The 18,119-nt window shown below is 37.4% G+C and overlaps 1 protein-coding gene across 3 annotated transcripts in view; it reads left to right on the top strand.

Annotated features, from left to right (window-relative positions):
• ADCYAP1R1 (ADCYAP receptor type I) overlaps positions 1 to 18,119 on the top strand; it is a 101,659-nt gene that overhangs the window by 21,663 nt on the left and 61,877 nt on the right. For all 3 annotated transcript variants that reach the window (XM_074897932.1, XM_074897931.1, XM_074897929.1), the window contains exon 4: positions 16,273 to 16,380. In XM_074897932.1, the coding sequence (XP_074754033.1) occupies positions 16,273 to 16,380 (108 nt within the window). The remainder of the gene's footprint in view (positions 1 to 16,272; positions 16,381 to 18,119) is intronic.

Genomic DNA, 18,119 nt, shown 5'->3' with positions numbered 1-18,119 from the left:
AGTGCTCTAGCCTGGGACCTGCTGCAGAGAAGCATGACCAGACTCCTTCTTTTACTTACGTGGGGAGACTGTAGTCACCCAGTCCATCATTCACATGAAAATACAATGACAGTCATCAAGCATCATGCAGTGTCCTTCCATTTCTGCCTTGTTTCTATTCAGTCTCTCTCAGAGGTAGATTTAACAGGCTTAGCAGTGGCACAGACAAGGAATTAAGCTGGTTGGACCTTATTTTCTGGGATAATGAGACTTTTGTGAGCCTTCTATGAAGGTGGTATTGTCTGAACTTCCTTGGTTATTCTTCTGTACCTTCATATGAAGATCAGAACAATACCAGGGGGGGTTTTAGTAGTGAGACAGCATGGAGTTTTTCTCGTGGAACTTGAGATTTCCGTGCCATAAGTATTTTTATCTTGGCTATTGTCACAAAGCTGCCTTCACAGTCAATGGACAAAAGTTGATTTTTTGAGGAAATGATACATCAGACCTATTTCAAATGTCTGCTTTCAGATGAGAGACATTGTTCTCTGGAATGGCCTATTTCTATCTATTCCTACAAAAATTTTGAGGTGTATTCAAATGTAGATATTGGCAACTGGTCCATTGAATCCCACTCTGGAAAGCACATTTGCCAATTACTGCTTGCTTTGTTAATGGGAATGGTTGCCTGTCCTTAGACCATTAGTGGGAGAATGGTAAATGTGGTGGGAACAAGAAGGGATTAGAACAATTCCATTAATAACTTCAACTGGAAGATTTTCTGTACACTCTTAAGAATCACTTACTTTCCACCAATGTGTGGACTTCTGGAGGAACATTCTGACATACCACATTTTGTATACCTGGAATTTCTGCTTTTGGTGTCTGTGTATATTGTAGGATCACTTGGAAAGCTCTAGTCATGGGTCAAGGGTTGTTAGACCAAAGACTCGAGAGATTCTCCTTAGCCTGTCCTTTACCATGAAATGCTTTTTCTTATGAGACTTCACCAAGCACTGATATTCTCACATAGGTGGCCAATGACTAAAATTGTCCAACCATACAATTTCATTTCTTGTTTTATTCTGAGCTACATCCACTACTTCTTAATATACCTTATAAATTTAAGCCAAGAACTTCATTACAGGAAACTGCCTACTCAATAATACATGCAATTGAATAAGTGTAATAATTTGGACTCCTGACAGGTTTTGCATATTGATTTTTCCTCAGCAAAATAAAACTGAAGAACAGTAAGTTAAATCATCTTCAGACAGATAAGCAAGTTACATTATTATAATAAGTTATTAACTACTCCATCTGCTAAGTGGTAGAAAAATACCTGTATGTACTTCTCTCACTGTGACAAAAATGAGATAAATCAGTTTTACTTACCTTCAAAAGCAGAACTGCAAAGTAACTTATGTGCATTATAACACCTTAAGTAGCAACTCCCTGAGTCCTTACTAAGCCCTGTTTTTTCCACTGTTCTTCATATTTCTACTTCATTAGACACTTAAGTCTAATGTTGGAAATTACAATCTCTGCAGGATGCTGAAGAGATTTAGAAAGTGGAGCAGCCCCTGCAGTATCTCTGAACCTCATGGCCTCTTCCATCACTGAAAGAACAAGGCAGCAGGAACTGCATGTCAATTTTTTTTTTTTTTTTTTTTTTTTTTTTTTCTGGGCAAGGGAGGATGGGGGTGGGAAAAGGGAGATCCTTGGCCTTGCCCATGAGCTGTTAGCCAGCACTGCTGACTCAGAATGTGCATAGTAATTTGCTCCCAGAAAAAGGGAGGAAAAGAAAATGTGCAATTCCTTCCCCAAATTCCTCCCATGAAATAGAAGGGACGGGAAACAGAAAAGTAAAGATCTCTCAATTTCATGCAGTTTTCCAGCCTTTTGTAAAAGAAATGAAGCAAAGAAGAACTCTTCTTATATTTGCTTTTGGGGGTCATAAAACTTAATGTGTTGAAATATTTCATTCTCGAAAGAATTTTGCACATATACTAGAAAAAAATTAACTTGGCCTTTGCTGTTATTATTCCCAGCTTGAGATTTCATGTTCTAATATGAATTCCACCATAGAAATAGTCTATTCTGTGGTGCAGGAATACTTACAATACCACACTGAAGCCTAAAAATGAAATTAATCTCACATTATCTGGCTGAAATTAGAATGCTTGCTTAAAGTGGACATTTAGGCTCCTCCATACCTATGAAAAAAAAAAACAAAAACCCAGCAGTAAAAAGTTGATTCGACTAGCCTATCTTTGATATCTATTTTAAAATAATTTGTTAATTTCAGAAACTTTGGAAGTAAGTTAGAATCTTCTCTCCTCCTGACATGTGATCTGATTTTTTCCTTATTTCATATCCACAGGAACATTCAATGTCAGAGTCCAATTTTAAGCCAGATTTTGGTTTTGTTTATTTTTTCAAATATATGCATTATTCCTCCAAAATGGTTAGAAATTAATAGAATTTAGAAAACTTGCCATCTAGACTTCAGGTTGATCTCAGTTAAATTAAATGTTCTTTCTTCTTTTCATTTCTGAATTTTGTTCCTGGATGCCATGAAGCCTCATGATTTTGGCAGCTTGATGAATACATAGTGTCTTATATATTATTTACAGATGAATAAAAGTAATTACCTGTCTCTTGCACTGTACTGTAAACATGTAGTTTAGAGTCACTTTTGGTTTTATCATGAGTACTTCTGAGCCTCAAGCTATACAGAAACACCCAGACTCACCTCCCAGCTAACAATGTATTTATATCTACCACCAGCTTGTTTTTTGAAAAGATCACTAACAAATCACACTTTTGATAATCTTTAAACTAAACACACCTTTTAGCAAAATAAGAGCAGGAAATACCAACTGGTGGTGGGAGGATCCTGCTGCCAGCGACAGGAACAGCTTTTGCTCTTCTTCAGGTGTAATTCTGCTGCTCTCAATCTGCAACCTCAGCTCCCACTGAATTCAACAGGCATTTTCAATGCATGTTTCAGTAAAGAGAGAACTGTACTGGGCTTTGTATTTAAGGAAAAATGGCCTCCTGGGGGAACAGTTGTATCACTGGATGTTAGACATCTAATTTATTGGCTAATTATCTGGCTAGTCTCCCAAGACTCCTTGTACAGTGGATAGATACTGAGATTTACATTCAGTTTACATATTAAAACATCTAAATAAACATGTCTTAATATGCAAACTGAGTCCCACTCAAGGTATATCCATAATCTCAAAGAGTTTAGCTGCCTATTTCACTTCCCAGTCCTGGGTTTCCTCTTTCTCCATAATTCACATATACTATTTATTTTCTGCCTTTTTTTTTTTTTTTTTTTTTTTTTTTGAGTAAACCAAGTGAGAACCCTACCCTTTGACAGGTAAGGCACATATATACATGTATAGTTAAATGGTGCAGTTTTCATCCTTCAAGAGCAGATAGTTGAGTCGTGTGGACAAGCACATGGAGGTGTTCTTCTTATTGATCCTTTTTCTTGCCTTTCTGATAACCCTAAAAGCCATTTCAGTTTTTCTGAATGCCTTTACATAGCAGCTTTCACATTTAATACTCAACCTATACATTTCATGCTCACACAGTTGCTAGAATTGGTTGGTTTGTTTCCTTTACATAAAAAAAAAAAAAAAAAAAAAAAAAAAAAAGGAAGTAAGCACAGTGAAACAGCACAACTAGAAATCATGACAAATGCAAAAGGCAAGGCCAGAATAATCCATAATTTAGTGACTAACCAGGACCTGGAAATAGAAGTCAATGCACAATGAAATGCTTTAGAAGAGAAAAACAACTATGAGAGTGTGTATCAAGAGTATGCCCAAACCATGTGAAAAGAGCAAAGCCAAACTGAAATAATGACCACAAACAATTAATTAAAATGTACGGAAAGACTGTTGTATACGTTTTGATAACATGCCTTGTCTTTGCTCCCAAGACATGAAAGTGCTTGAATCTGCTCCAGGTATTTGGTCATACAGCCAAATGACTAATATAATTCCACCTCTGCTAACCTGCAAACTACTTAAAACAGAACCCACTGTTATCATAATTGAATAAAGTAGAACAACATTAAATACAGTCTCCCAGTCAGTAGAACTATTTCATAATTGTCTTCATACAGGATATACCAGAATCACTGGTTTGTTTCCCATTATTCTTCTGGATTGAGAACTGATACAGAAAAGTTCAAATGTTATGATCACAACTGTTCACATGAATAAGATTTCTCACTTGTGTAACAAATGGAGCGTTTTTTTGTGTGTTTTTGAATTTTTCTTCTACACATACCCTAAACACAGTCTATGGACAGAGTAGTCTATCTGACGACATATGTAAATAAATTCTTATACTCTATACCTGTATAAATACATACTTATACCTATAAATAACTTCTACATCCAACTGGGCTTTACAGTAGGGCTTAATTTTATATCTGGTAAGTAGTACAACATCTATTCACTTTCAGAGTATCATGAAGAAGTTTTTTACCATCTTTATATATGACACCAATGCTATCGCAGTCCCTGCAAGTCAAAAATTATCAAATGATTTAAAGGACTTTCTGGATCTGTACTCTATAACTTGAGTGTGCAGAATTGTGTCTTGTAAAGTACTTTTCTCATCCTCTGTCCAGCTACTAAGAACGTCACAGACGATGAAAACTCTCAAACTTCCTTTTAGATGTTTTAGTTATGCTTTATTTTGCCTGGATACAGGGAATAAACTCTATGACCTCCACAGGTCCCTTTAGACTTATTTTCTGTTTTTCCGTAGTTATTCCACATTCTAATAAATACCACCAGTAAAAGAATATTGACTGTATGTATGCAAATTTTCATAGTTATTTATTACTTCAGATGGGAGTGCGGTTACCTGCCCACACATATTTGTGAGCAACACCCCAGAACAATTTATCTTCCTACTACATCTTTAACATTTTCTAGTAAGAAGAGAGGAAGAAGGAACAATATACTTAATTCATTTTCATATTTCTTTTTTAACCCACCTCTAAATTCTCTACTAGTCTCTGATTTATAGCAGCTTTATACATGGAGAAACTCACTGACTTTGTTGGAATTAAATCCTTATTTACAGGAGTAAGCAAAAGGAAAATTAGGATCTGAAGACATTTATTTCCCAATTAGGGGATCTGAAGACATTTATTTCCCAAATATGGTAAAAATCCACATTCTTCCCAAAATACTGCTTTCTGCAATGACTACTGTAATGACTTTTATGGAAGTAGTGACTAAACCAGCAATGTTGGAGGACTGATGCATATCTCTGTATGTTACTGATTTTACTGGTCCTCTACCATAAATCGTCAAGTAGTGATGGCAGCCTCAGCACTCTATGACTCCTTCCCATTCCTTCCTGTATCTTTCCAGCCTTTAGATAAAGACAGATCCACCACACTTGTTCTGATCTAAAGGCAAGCAAAGGAGAAGTATCTTGTCTCTAGCAGTTCAGACTTTGCTTTACCACCACTGTCATTTTGCACCTTCCTGAAACCACTTCCTATAGTTCTCTTGGCTTTTTCACCTAATGTTTCATGTATCTAAACACCAGAAATATTTCTGATCCTCTTTCTATGTGTCATTATGGTATTTATGGGTTTTGGTTTTTTGGACTTTACTGTTGAAAGATTTTGTATTTTGTAGTTTACACAATATAGAGTTGTGAGCAGTGTGTACACATTTACTTTTTCAGGATTAAATTTATAAGGCCTCTGCTTGCTGATGATAGTGTTGGTCTGGATGTGATGGCAATGATGGTTCCTTCCCAGTCTACATTCCATTCTTTTTCTTCCCCTTCTCTCTCTGCAGGAAAATAATCTTTCCAGGGGGGGAAAAAAAAAAAAAAAAAAAAAGAGAGAGAAAAAAAGGAAAGCATCCACTGTTCATTACCAGAGGAATGATCATGATCGTTCTCTGTTTCACTAGCATCTCCTTTACCCTTCTTCATCATGCCCTCAACCTCCCTTTTCATCTATTGATACCCTTCGCACTGCCTTTTCACTGACTTCAGATTGTAATCTGCCCAGGTCAAGGCCTGTATCTTTATATATCTTTACTTTTGACAGGAAGGCATTTAGTAGCTGGGAACTTACTGAATAGTAATATAATTTCCTTTAGACTATTTCATACTGACCAAAATTTCCCAGGTTTATGCAAATCTTTGTGAGGCTGGATTGCATATAATTTTCAGTGTTATTTTTCTACTCTGAATACATTGCAGGTAGTCAGAGAAGTTCAATATGAAACAGGAGACAGGCTTTGTTAAACTTGACATTATTATTGAATCACACCTTTCCTTCAAGATATCTTTTTCAGTTTCTTCAAAAGCTTGAACAAAATACATCTTCTGTCTTGCTGTTCAGGAGTATGAAATGTAATGTGTTAACATGCCTCTTAACAGAATACAAACTGGCTTTTTATAATGTATTTATAAATGTATTTATTTCCTTTGTTTCCTTCACTAGATCATAAGGTTCCATGGGCTCTAATAACGAATTGCTTGACTCACCACTAGAACAATTTCCAGGAGAGATTATGGAATTTGCACACTGGAAGAAATTAAATTATTTAATTCAGTCATTTCTCATCCTCAGAAGATTTGAAGGCATAAACAAGGAATAAATGCATCTCAAGAGTATCCACATTGGCGTCACTGTGGTTACATCAGGAATGAACTTGGCCCAAGTTCTATTATAAGTTATCTTCTACTACAGACATGACTTTTCCACTGAGATAACTCTATTTATAAAAAATAGAAAAGCAAGAAAGTGGGGAGGACAGGAGCCTGAATGAGAAAGGACAGATTGCCTCTGAGCTCTGTTACAACTTTTGTTCTGGAGAGCGTTTAGCTTTCAATATCACCATTTATTTTGTTTTGTTTTGTTTTCCAGCTGTAAAAAGAGCAGAAAGTCTTCTTACCCCCAGAGCTACCATGAAATCTAAATAATGATAATTCATAAATTCCTTTGACAAAACTTAATATTAGTGTTACAGAATTTAATACAAGTTTTGAAATTATCAGTCATACAGACTTGAGGTCAGTTCCTATTTTCAGTTGTTTAATGCCTATCTGGTTTTTTTGGCCTATTTATCCTTTAAGAAACAGGTCAAAATTCCTGACAAATATTATTGACCAGATAAATGCTGACCTCAGGCTTTGCCTGAATAAGTCCCATTGAAAATCCTGTTCTACTACATTATGATTTCTTAAGACTGAAGTGTAACCCCATACCCAGAGACTATTTCAAGGTTTGTGTCCCATTTTAGTCCCACTTCAGTGTTGTTGTGAGATTAGTTAGAAACTAACAAATCAAAGGAATATGTTATAATTTTTTTCTTTTATGACAGATTTGAAGCCCTGAATTTACTACTGGGAAACCTCAATGCTCAAGAGACCTGTTAGTAAATCTTCTTCTCATTTTCCTCCATGCAACTAAATCCTCCCTTCATCCTCAAAAAAATGCAGACTTCAAAACACAAAAAAGACATGTTGAAAAAATTTATACTTTCTCTGTATCCATGGCAACTATTTATATTACTGATCTTTACAGATGTCTTCTTCACAGACTCATAAATCCCAAATATTACTACTCTCCATGGGTGGCAAAAGTGACAATGAACTGTTCAGCTATATATCTTGGACAGATTTCTTATCTACAGCCTTAGCTGAAAGCCAGGGTTTGCTGTGAGGAACATTAATACTTGTGATGAAAAAAGATATTATATATAATATTTTATATATATTATATTTATAAATATATAATATGTATTTCTATACAGCTCCTCCATCACTACAACCAATTGTAGGATGTTAATACTGTTAATTGAAACTATTCAAAAAAGTAAGACACAGCTGATAGTACTACACCCCGTTGTGCTTTTTATGAGTAGATTGTGCCTGTGAAGGGGAAGCATCTGATAGAGGAAGGTAAGGCTTTGTGGAAGAGGAACACAACTTTCTGGTTCTTCATTACCATCTTTTCAAACTCCATCTTACCTCTTCAAACTTCAGCCAGTATTTTTACTATGCTCTTTCCAGAAATTATTTTGATCCCAGGCACTTAAAGATTAAGATATGTTGTGCTGTGATGCTTGCAAAGACTTCTAGGCACTGGTGGAATATCCTTCCTTTTCCCCTGTCTCCCAGCTTGGAGAATTCATGGAAGATAAGAGTTGATAAAGAAAAGCGCATGATCTCTTCTTCACCTAAGAAGGGAAGGAAGTGAGTCACAATGCTGTGGTGGTGACATGGGATAATGACAGTTGTTTCAGCTGCCACCACCAATAAAAGAAGGGGTACCAGCTGCTGCCAGACAAGGCTGCCTCCAGCAGTAGCCCATGATCTCACATAACCCATGTCCTGAGTGATGCCAGATCATCTGCAGCTGGTGATCTTGGCACTGGCTCAGGTTCTGGCAGCTTTTAAGTGTCATTCTTACTTCCAGAAGTGTTAGAATAAAATCTCACTATTTTTTGAGTAATTTCACAGAGTGTTTCTTCCTCCAGAACAGCAAAGTGGTGACTCTCATAGATGAATAGCCAATACTTTTTATTATATTTAAAGAAAGGGTTTTTTAAAAAAAAGGTTATTGACTTTTTACTCCTCTGAATAATTAGAATTACTCCTCTGTAAAAAGAACTGTTCCAAATATTTTGCCAAACTGAAGTTTCCCTTTAAAACTCTCCAAAGATCACCTAAGGTTGGCAGTGGCAGCACTTTAAGGATTCTGGAGATTTTCTTGGATGAGGTTTTCTTGGCAGGTAATAATGCAAGAACAGCAATAAGTGTGAGCTCAGAATAAATATCCTGTGATTATAAAGAATAAAGCAGCTTTAAAAGAAGAAAAAAGGTTTAAAACTCTCTAATTATAGATAACAGCTCCTGTCATTTAAAAGCTGATCTTTGTTATCTATAAAATGGTCAAGGAAAAAAATAGTAATTTAGTATTAGCCTTTCCTTTTGAGGTGTGTTTCACGTAAGACATAGACAAGATCAATTCACTCTCTTGAGAGTAGTTCTAATGGTTGAATTTTGCAATGATGAGATCTTCATTCCCTTTTCACCTCTGAGACAGTTCATGGTCAAACAGTGATTCATGTGTATTTGTATCTACATTTTTTCCCCACCAAAATAGTAGGAATAAAGTTAGAGTTGTAATTTATAATTTGTGTAGCTCACTCCTAAGGTGGTTGGAAGGTGAACCAAAGTGCTTGAGTAATGCAGAACATCTGAACACAGGGAAATCCTCTCTGTTAAACTTTGGTAAAAAGTACTAGCTCCCAGTTCTAAAATATACGGTTTATGTTTGGCAAATACAAAGCATACGTACTTAATCTTTTGAGAGCTGAAGTCCACTACCTTCAGCTCATCTTTTTCTGCTCTTATGCTATAAACCCCATCATTCCGATCAAAAAACCCCCTGCTGTTTCTGTTTCTTTCATTTTTAGTTTTTAATATAATCTAGGATTAATTTAGTAGATAAGTGAAATGACTCAAATAATTTTCTCCAATGTTCTATTTTATAAATTGAGCTGATATTTTTAATAGGTTTTTTTTTTTAAAAAAAGTGTTGCCCTACGTACATCTTAGATCTCTGAAAATGTCAACCTATAAAAATCTTACTTTACTGATAACGACATACCAGCAGAAAATGCTATCAATGCTATCATAGTTTATATAATTATCATTGACATGAACCATGGATTCTAAATAGTCATAGTATAGTGTTGCATAACTTTATACCAGAGGCAGCAGTTATCTAGAGAAACATAATAGAAAATATTAAGGTGAACCAACTGCTGGTAAATTTGACTACAGTTTATTTTTCTTCACACAGCCATAGCCAAGTCACTTGGACCATACATGTAGAATTCCTCTGCTCTAATTTCAGCTGTTTTAAGCCTAAAGTTAGTATTTCTCTTGGTTCCTTTTCTAAACAGTGGAAGAAAAAATGCATCTCCAGAGGATAATTTATCTTAGAAACCCTCCAGAGGTGTATGTTTTTCTGAATGTAGTGTAAATGAAATGTAGAACTAAGCCCAGATTTACGTATATAATGTTTCACTACTAAGGTGAACAAATACCATGTTAGACAATGCAAGTTGCATCTCAGTGCAGCAGTAGTAAAATTTGCATAAAGGAAGAAATCCTTAGTGTAATAGCTGGTCCAGAGGACATATGCTGAATAAATACACTTTGTTCAAATAATTCCAAAATCTATTGAGAGCAGAACTGGGAAGGAAAAACCTTTCTTTTTTCTCTACCCAGCTTCCCCTTGTACTTGGTCTTTCATGCCTGTTTTGTATATAAGACATTTTAAGGAAGGAGTGACTTTCTACCCTTATACATGATCAAGTATTCTCTTTTCCAGTACAGAATGTCTTCCTTCAGTTTTTTTCTCCCCTTTCATAACTTTAGAATTTGATTTTTCTTTTCTGTTCTCTTATGACCTGGACTTTCAGAAAAGACTAGTGAATCTGACAGTGTTACGAGTTTGCTTCCTAACTTGAAACACTTACAGAACCATCATTTCTGTAACAGGACTTCCTATAAGATACTATTATTTTGAAATGTCAATTACTTTTGAAAATCTAGGCCCCATACTCAGGCCTCGCTTAAACTTTTATTTATTTTAGTATTTACCTAGATTTATGAAAGAACAGAGAGCACCTATCTCATATTCACCCTCTCTCTGTAAAGCTTTATATGTAGTATGCCCTTTAAAAGTTATTGTGCATCACATAATTCAGTTTAATATGCTGGCTTGTAACATTACATTTCCTTTGATATTACTCTCCTGAAGGCAATATGACCTTGAAGGTGATATTTTAAACTAATAAATGAGGAGAGGAACTGAAAATCAAACTGCATGCTGTAAGCCAAAAGGATGGATTTTCATCTCAAGCCTTTATTTCCACAAATGAAAAATACAGAAGTCTAATAATTATGTATTTTTTCTTAATTCCCCAAGGAAACAATTTTTTTGCAAATTCTTGTAATTTCTCTTTTGTTTGTGCCTGAATCCACAAATCCCTTTGTCTATTGTCCTGTCATTCCTTTTTTCACCCCATAATTTTGAGTTCACTGAATAAAGTCAGCAACATTTGACAGAGGTGTACTAGTCTCCAAGCTGCAAATTCCTCTACGTTTTGTGAAAATGGTGTGCTGAGTACAAGAAAAATGTCAAAACAATTATTTTCATGGAGAGGAGGACAGGTAGGACTTAACCCACTTTATTAAGAGGAGTGATTGAGTGACCAGTAATTCAGTACACAGGGTCTTGTCATTCAGAAAACATGTCTCTGCTTTTGCACCTTCTCATGCCAAAAAGCTAGCAGCAACAAGAAGGAGACATGTTGCACTAGGGACAGGATAAGGACATGGGAGGATATTGTGGATGCTGTTAAGAGGATTTAAATATAATGTAAATGAGGGTATTGCTGTAGAGGCATCGTGAAGAAACAGGACACAAATTAGAGAACAACAATTTGTATGTAGTCCTGGTGGCATAGTGACTCTGTGTTGGTGGAAGATAACAGGCTCTATTCTCAGTGGATTTAAAGTGAGGTCCATTCCTTGAACTAGGTGAACTTCAGCTATGGGCCTAAAATCTCGCTTTATATCTAGCCACTATCAAAACTGGAACTCTTAAGACAGCCCTACACAGAAGAGAAAAAGAAGCTAAGGGACTGTAAGCAATTTCAGAAGAACTCTTCATCACTGCTATTCTGCCAGTATGTCTTGATTTGTGTTTTTGAATTTTTTTTCTCTTGTTGTTTGTCTAGACATTTCAGGTAAGAAGGGAGCCTTTCAGTTGCCCGGAGTAGCAGGTTAGAGAGAAAGTGTTTTGCTCTGAGAGGCTTAATTTGAACCAAAGGACAGGAACAAGACTTGTGTGAACCTCCACAGAGGGAGGATGACTACAATGGTTTTAGTACGAGGTATAATTCTGAGAATGAATAAGTAGATTGTGCAATGCTAAGTACCTGTAGTTTCCTCCTTGTTATGAACTTTGGCCTTTCTCTGGAAAAGCTGTTCTTTTTCTGTAGCTGCCGAGTCTGATCCATCTTTAGGTATATGAGGCACTACGCTCAGCTTTAACAATACAAATTTAAATTTAGGTGTCATGGGCTTCATATGAAATTCATATAAAATCCATGTTTTTCACCTGAAATCAGGACTGTTTTTTGAAGTATTTTTCACAAGAACAGTACAAGGTGGATCCAGCCATGGGGAGCTTACAGTCTAAACACAATTTTTATCTCCTTTTTACAAAGAGAAGCTTGAGACAGAAATGTATAGATTGATCATGTGGCTTTTAATAAGCAGCCTGTAGTTTGAATTGCTCAGAAGCTGCACAGCTATGCTGGCACTGTTCACAGCCTGCAGTAACATGTCCCAGCCCTTAGCTGTACTCCTGCACTCAGGATCAGAAAGCGGTTAAGAGAGGCTGCACAGCCACTGATAAGCCCTTTGCCCAGAGGGCAAAGTTGATTCGTGTCTACTCCAAAAGACCATATAGACCTTATGGGGAATACGAGCTTCAGCCATTTAATAGGCAGCTGTCTAGGCTAAGCTATTTCTTAGCCTCATTCTACTGAGTGTAGTCAGTGGAGAGATGGTAGTACACTTTACAGCATGATTCACCACCACTGACACCTTAAAATGAGATTATCCCTATTTGGAAAGTCTCTCTCCATAAACTATAGAGGAAACTTTCTTAGCTGAATAGGATAAAAGGGTTATTCTTAGCCATCTGAAGTTAAACCAATCCTGACTAATCCTATAGCTGAATGATCACTTTTCATTTCCTCAAAAGTCTGTGGCAAGGAATAGGGTCTCCCAAAGGATCATCCACCCCATCAAAGACAAGATAACTAGCTGGATAACATGAAGCACTCTTCTGCCTGTCTGTGAAGAGGGCATAAGTACTTACCCAGGACCAGGTGTCAAGAATTACACCATTTACGTTAGCTAAAATGAATGCCACAATGTTTAACAAACATGAGTTTCAGTCTTCAGGCTGCAGTGCAGACTTGGGAAAGGAAGGCAGAATTTGTGCTTTCTGCAAGTTGTCTTGTTTTTAAGACCATCCATTAGCAAGACCACCATTTTTTAATTATTTTTTTCATGCTGTCCCACATGAAATCTTCTTCTTTAAAATTATTTCTTGATGTCACTGATTTCTAATATGCTAAGAATCAGGGAATTTTGCCCACTTGAAATTACACCTTGCTGCTTGCAGTATCTGAGCTACTTTTTCAAAGCTAGTTTGGACATCCCTACGTCACAAGGCAACGGAGACATACCATCAGTGCCAGAGGAGAACCCTGCTGTGCAGTTTCACACTCAAGTCACATTGATTTCCGTGGGCAGATTTCACCCAGCAGGAGTTGCTGGCTGTATCATTGTTTACAAATGTAAGGGGATTGTGCATGCTGGCCTTTATTCTGTTTAATTTTTTTGTCATCCTTTTCTTTGGTCTTCTAAATTGTTTGTTTAAAATACACTTTTCCAGGCAGAATCAGGCAACATTCTCATTGACAATGAATTCTTTCTAATCTCCATTGTTCACCTATTTTAGTAACTAAGGGAAATTACTTGACTCTCTGCTTCTCTCTCCCTCTCTTCCAATGTCAGCACGTCAAAGCTTTCTAGCACGATGAACACATAATGTCTTTTTAAATGTGGCTATTTTTTAGCTCTCCATGGTATTACCACAAAAACAGCCACCTGACATAGCTGAATTTGATACATAATGCTATGAAATATTTATTCCATGTCTACACTTCCTTTTCTGCAGTATGAGGATTTCCTTGCATTTCTCTAGGTTGGTTTGTAGTATCTTTTGCTATCCCAGAGTTTAGAAGACAACTGATGTTGAAGTAATAATAAGAAATCATAGAATCATTCAGGTTGGAAAAGACCCTTGGGATCATGGAGTCCAACCATCAAATAAGAAAGCTTTTCCCATTACTATCAAACCCATTTAATTTAAGTGAGCAAGGCTAGCAGGTTGTTATCAGATCTCATTAGTCACTTTGATTGCCTCTAACGCCTCTTGTAAGCAAATGTCTTATTACCACAGATATTTACATATTCTTTACTTTTGTACAGCGCCATACATCAGTGAACTATAAACCTGTGACTACATGTATTCAGATTTACATGTTAAATACAGTTCCTACTGCATGGGCAAACACTATCTATCAAAGACAATAAAATCTAGGAGTGCTCAATGTGATCTTGACTTCCACCTTTAATATGTTAACTGTATCACAGAACTTTTCAAACCCCAGTCTTTGAGCCTTTTGGAGAGGTTCTAGTGAATCACAGTACCAATACAATGAAATCCTCATCTGGCAAAGGAAACAACCTGGAGTAGGAGTGGAAAAAAGAGAGGAGATGGGGGAAATGTAAAGGATTACTATTTTCCAGATCCTGTGATGAATTAATGAGCATTTTTGCAGTAATATTGTATTTTGGTGTGTCTGGCAAAGCTGAGAGATTTTTAGCTAATAGGGTCAAGATTTTATATGGTTATTAGTTTGTATTATGTAATCTGATGCTGTATCCTTTAATTTGAAAGAATTATTACATTAAATATTAGCATATGCCATCATAACATCATAACCGTGTTGTTTGACACTGACTGAATTCTTCAAACACTGTATCATCAAAACTGCCCTATCTACCACACATGGTATTATCTGGCTTATATTTTTGTGAGAAAACGCAGGGCTTGATTCCCTGCCATTGAAACTGATGGGAAAAGTACACCAATTCCAGTTTTGTGAGCATACATTCTCCACTGATGGAAATGTGCTACTATCACCAAAGTCAATAAAGCCCACACTGTTTTTTACAAGTTGATCACCCATACCTCATTGTATTGTACTTGTGCCAGTCTGAAAGTATGACACTGAAGCATTATCTGCTTTTACTGAAGCTCTTATTTTCCTTGGCACATAGTCAAAGAAGAGCATATTAACAGAAAACCACTTAGAAAATCATGGAGCTTGCAGCTTTTAACAGTTGATAAGGTTATGTGCTCAATCTCAACATCAAATGCAAATAAGTAGTACAGATATTTAGATCTAGTTTTTCTTTCTTTTTCTGCTAAAGTAGATGATTCCCATTTGAGATTGCTTCACTAAGTCTTTTTTTAAACATTAGTAGGAAATTTGAGAGATTGATATGAGTTTTTCTGTACACTGGATAAATCTAGGTTTATGAGCTGGTAAGATGGTCATTTACAGAATCACAGGAGGGCTTATGCTTCTTGAAAGCCAGTCATAGTTTGTTATGTCTCTGACACAGTGATCAAAAAAGAAGCAGGAGCTGGGCTCCTTTACTGGGTGTACACTAGCACATGGAATATAAATTTTTCTAATATCCTAAGAGATATCCTAAGACAACTCCATTCACAGTCTCATCACCTTTTCTTTCTCCATGCATGCAGGAGGTGATTCTTCACTATTCAGATCTTTATTTCAAAGATTGTTATCTGAAGCCTAATCTATGGACTGTTGTTAAAGGCCTGATTCTGTCTTTAGCTCATGGAAGAAATAATTAGAGGTCAAAATCATCCTTTTGACATTGTGAGTTTATATTCTCTAGAGCAAAGACTGCAGTAAAGATAGTGAATGATATTAAAACAGTTCTTTACTAAGGAAACACATTTCTATTCCCAATATTTTTTTTTAAATAAACAACATGAAAGAGGTGAGCTTCCCTCAAATAGCCACAAAATTGGGTGTAGAATGAAGAAGAATTTCGTTTTCAGTTTCTGATCATCTCCCTGGGTAAAACTACAAAATGTGCCAGTAACTTTGCAAGAACTAGAGCCAACAGAAATTTATAGAATTTAAATCAAAGATATGATCCATAGATAAGAAAGATTTAACACAACACTACTGAAAGATAGCTAAATAGCAGCAGATTTCATGCTCAAGGGAAAATTTGTTTCTGGTATATGTTAGAATGATTTAACTGAGACTAAGAAATGTCGTCTTCTGCGAGGGTAGAGTCTGGTCATTATTATGCCATACAACTACATATTTTATGTTATTGCCATGATTTAAAATTATTTTATTCTAGGGAAAGCTTATTAGAAAATTATGCTCTTTATTATTCTAAAGAAGCGCATTTTTATGGATAGAAGAAAGAACCAGCTATAAAGCATAATAACAGTGTGACGAAAGGAATGAATTTCCACCACTAATGTATTTTATCACTCCTTCTCTTCTGTAGGTTGCCCAGGAATGTGGGACAATATTACATGCTGGAAACCTGCAAGTGTGGGTGAAATCGTCTTTGTCAAGTGTCCTGCACTGTTCAGATTTATCATCTCTGAAGACGGTATTTTCCCTTTGTTCTTTGACTCTGTCTTGTAAAGCTGCATGGCCAGCATAAGTGTAAAACTTCACTTAGTGTAAATGGAAATCAAAAACTCTACAGTGGTCTGGAGTTGGGCCTCGGTTTAAAAAAATACTGTAGAAAACCAGGATATTTGTGTGCAGAGATGTCTGTGTGTGTCCACGGGAGTGGGAGGGAATGTGTGAAAAAAAGCCTTCACAGACTATACAAAGTGAAAATATCACCAACTTTAATTGCTAAAGGGAATGTTCTGCCTTTGGGTCTCCACAGAAATCAGTGAGACCTGAAACTGTGTTTCAGTATTGGACAACTTATCATCACAATTCAAACCTATTTTTGAAAATAGCTAAAACTCAGAGCACATTCTGCTTATGACTAAGGAGAACATAGGCATGAGATGACCAGTGTGAGGAGTTCCGTGGGAAGGTCCCCACAGATTGGAAATTGGCCAGTGTGGCTCCCATGTATAAGAAGGATCAGAAAGATGATCTGGGAAATTACAGGCCTGTCAGCTTGCCTTCGGTGCCTGGGCAGATGACACCAAGCTGGGTGGGAGTGTTGATCTGCTCAAGGGTAGGGAGGCTCTGCAGAGAGACCTGGACAGGCTGGAGCCATGGGCTGAGGCCAGCTGGAGGAGTTTCCATAAGGCCAAATGCCGGGGGCTGCCCTTGGGCCACAACAACCCCCAGCAGCGCTACAGGCTTGGGGAGGAGTGGCTGGAGAGCTGCCAGTCAGAGAGGGACCTGGGGGGGTTGATTGACAGCCGGCTGAACAGGAGCCAGCAGTGTGCCCAGGGGGCCAAGAAGGCCAATGGCATCCTGGCTTGTGTCAGCAATAGCGTGGCCAGCAGGGACAGGGAAGGGATCTGACCCCTGGACTCGGCACTGGTGAGGCGGCACCTCGATTCCTGTGTTCAGTTTTGGGCCCCTCACTACAAAAAGGACATTGAATGACTCGAGCGTGTCCAGAGAAGGGCAACAGAGCTGGTGCAGGGTCTGGAGCACAGGTCGTACGGGGAGCAGCTGAGGGAACTGGGGGTGTTTAGTCTGGAGAAGAGGAGGCTGAGGGGAGACCTCATCGCCCTCTACAGCTACCTGAAAGGAGGTTGCAGAGAGCTGGGGATGAGTCTCTTTAACCAAGTAACAAGTGATAGGACAAGATATAATGGCCTCAGTTTGCACCAGGGAAGGTTTAGACTAGATGTCAGGAAGTATTTCTTTACAGAAGGGGTTGTTAGGCATTGGAATGGGCTGCCCAGGGAGGTGGTGGAGTCCCCATCCCTGGAGGTGTTCAAGAGTCGGGTTGACACAGCACTGAGGGATGTGGTGTAGTTGGGAACTGTCAGTGTTAGGTTAATGGTTGGACTGGATGATCTTCAAGGTCCTTTCCAAACTAGTTGATTCTGTGATTCTGTGAGTTCCCATCTTGGGAGCCCAGGGAAGAGACAGTGGAAATTAAAGATTCCTGGAGAGATGCGGAATCCCCATCATGCCTTTTTATGGTCTGTAGAAATGAGACATCACCATCCTTTTGCCCTCTGCAGTTGGCATCAGCAACCAAGCAAATAAATGAAAGATCAGAAATTTGGTCTGTTTCTGCTTCCAGCACGCATTGCTGTTTAACAGAGTTGTCCTGTGTCTTGTAAAAACTATTGCAGATGATCAGCTAGACTGGTGCATTTTATCTTTTCTCTCCTTCTGCTACAATTTTAAGCTTGGACC

Source organism: Athene noctua, chromosome 2, assembly GCF_965140245.1.
Source record: "Athene noctua chromosome 2, bAthNoc1.hap1.1, whole genome shotgun sequence".
Classification (NCBI taxonomy): Eukaryota; Metazoa; Chordata; class Aves; order Strigiformes; family Strigidae; genus Athene; species Athene noctua.
Note: the sequence above shows the minus strand (reverse complement) of the source record. Positions and strands in the feature narration are given on the sequence as shown.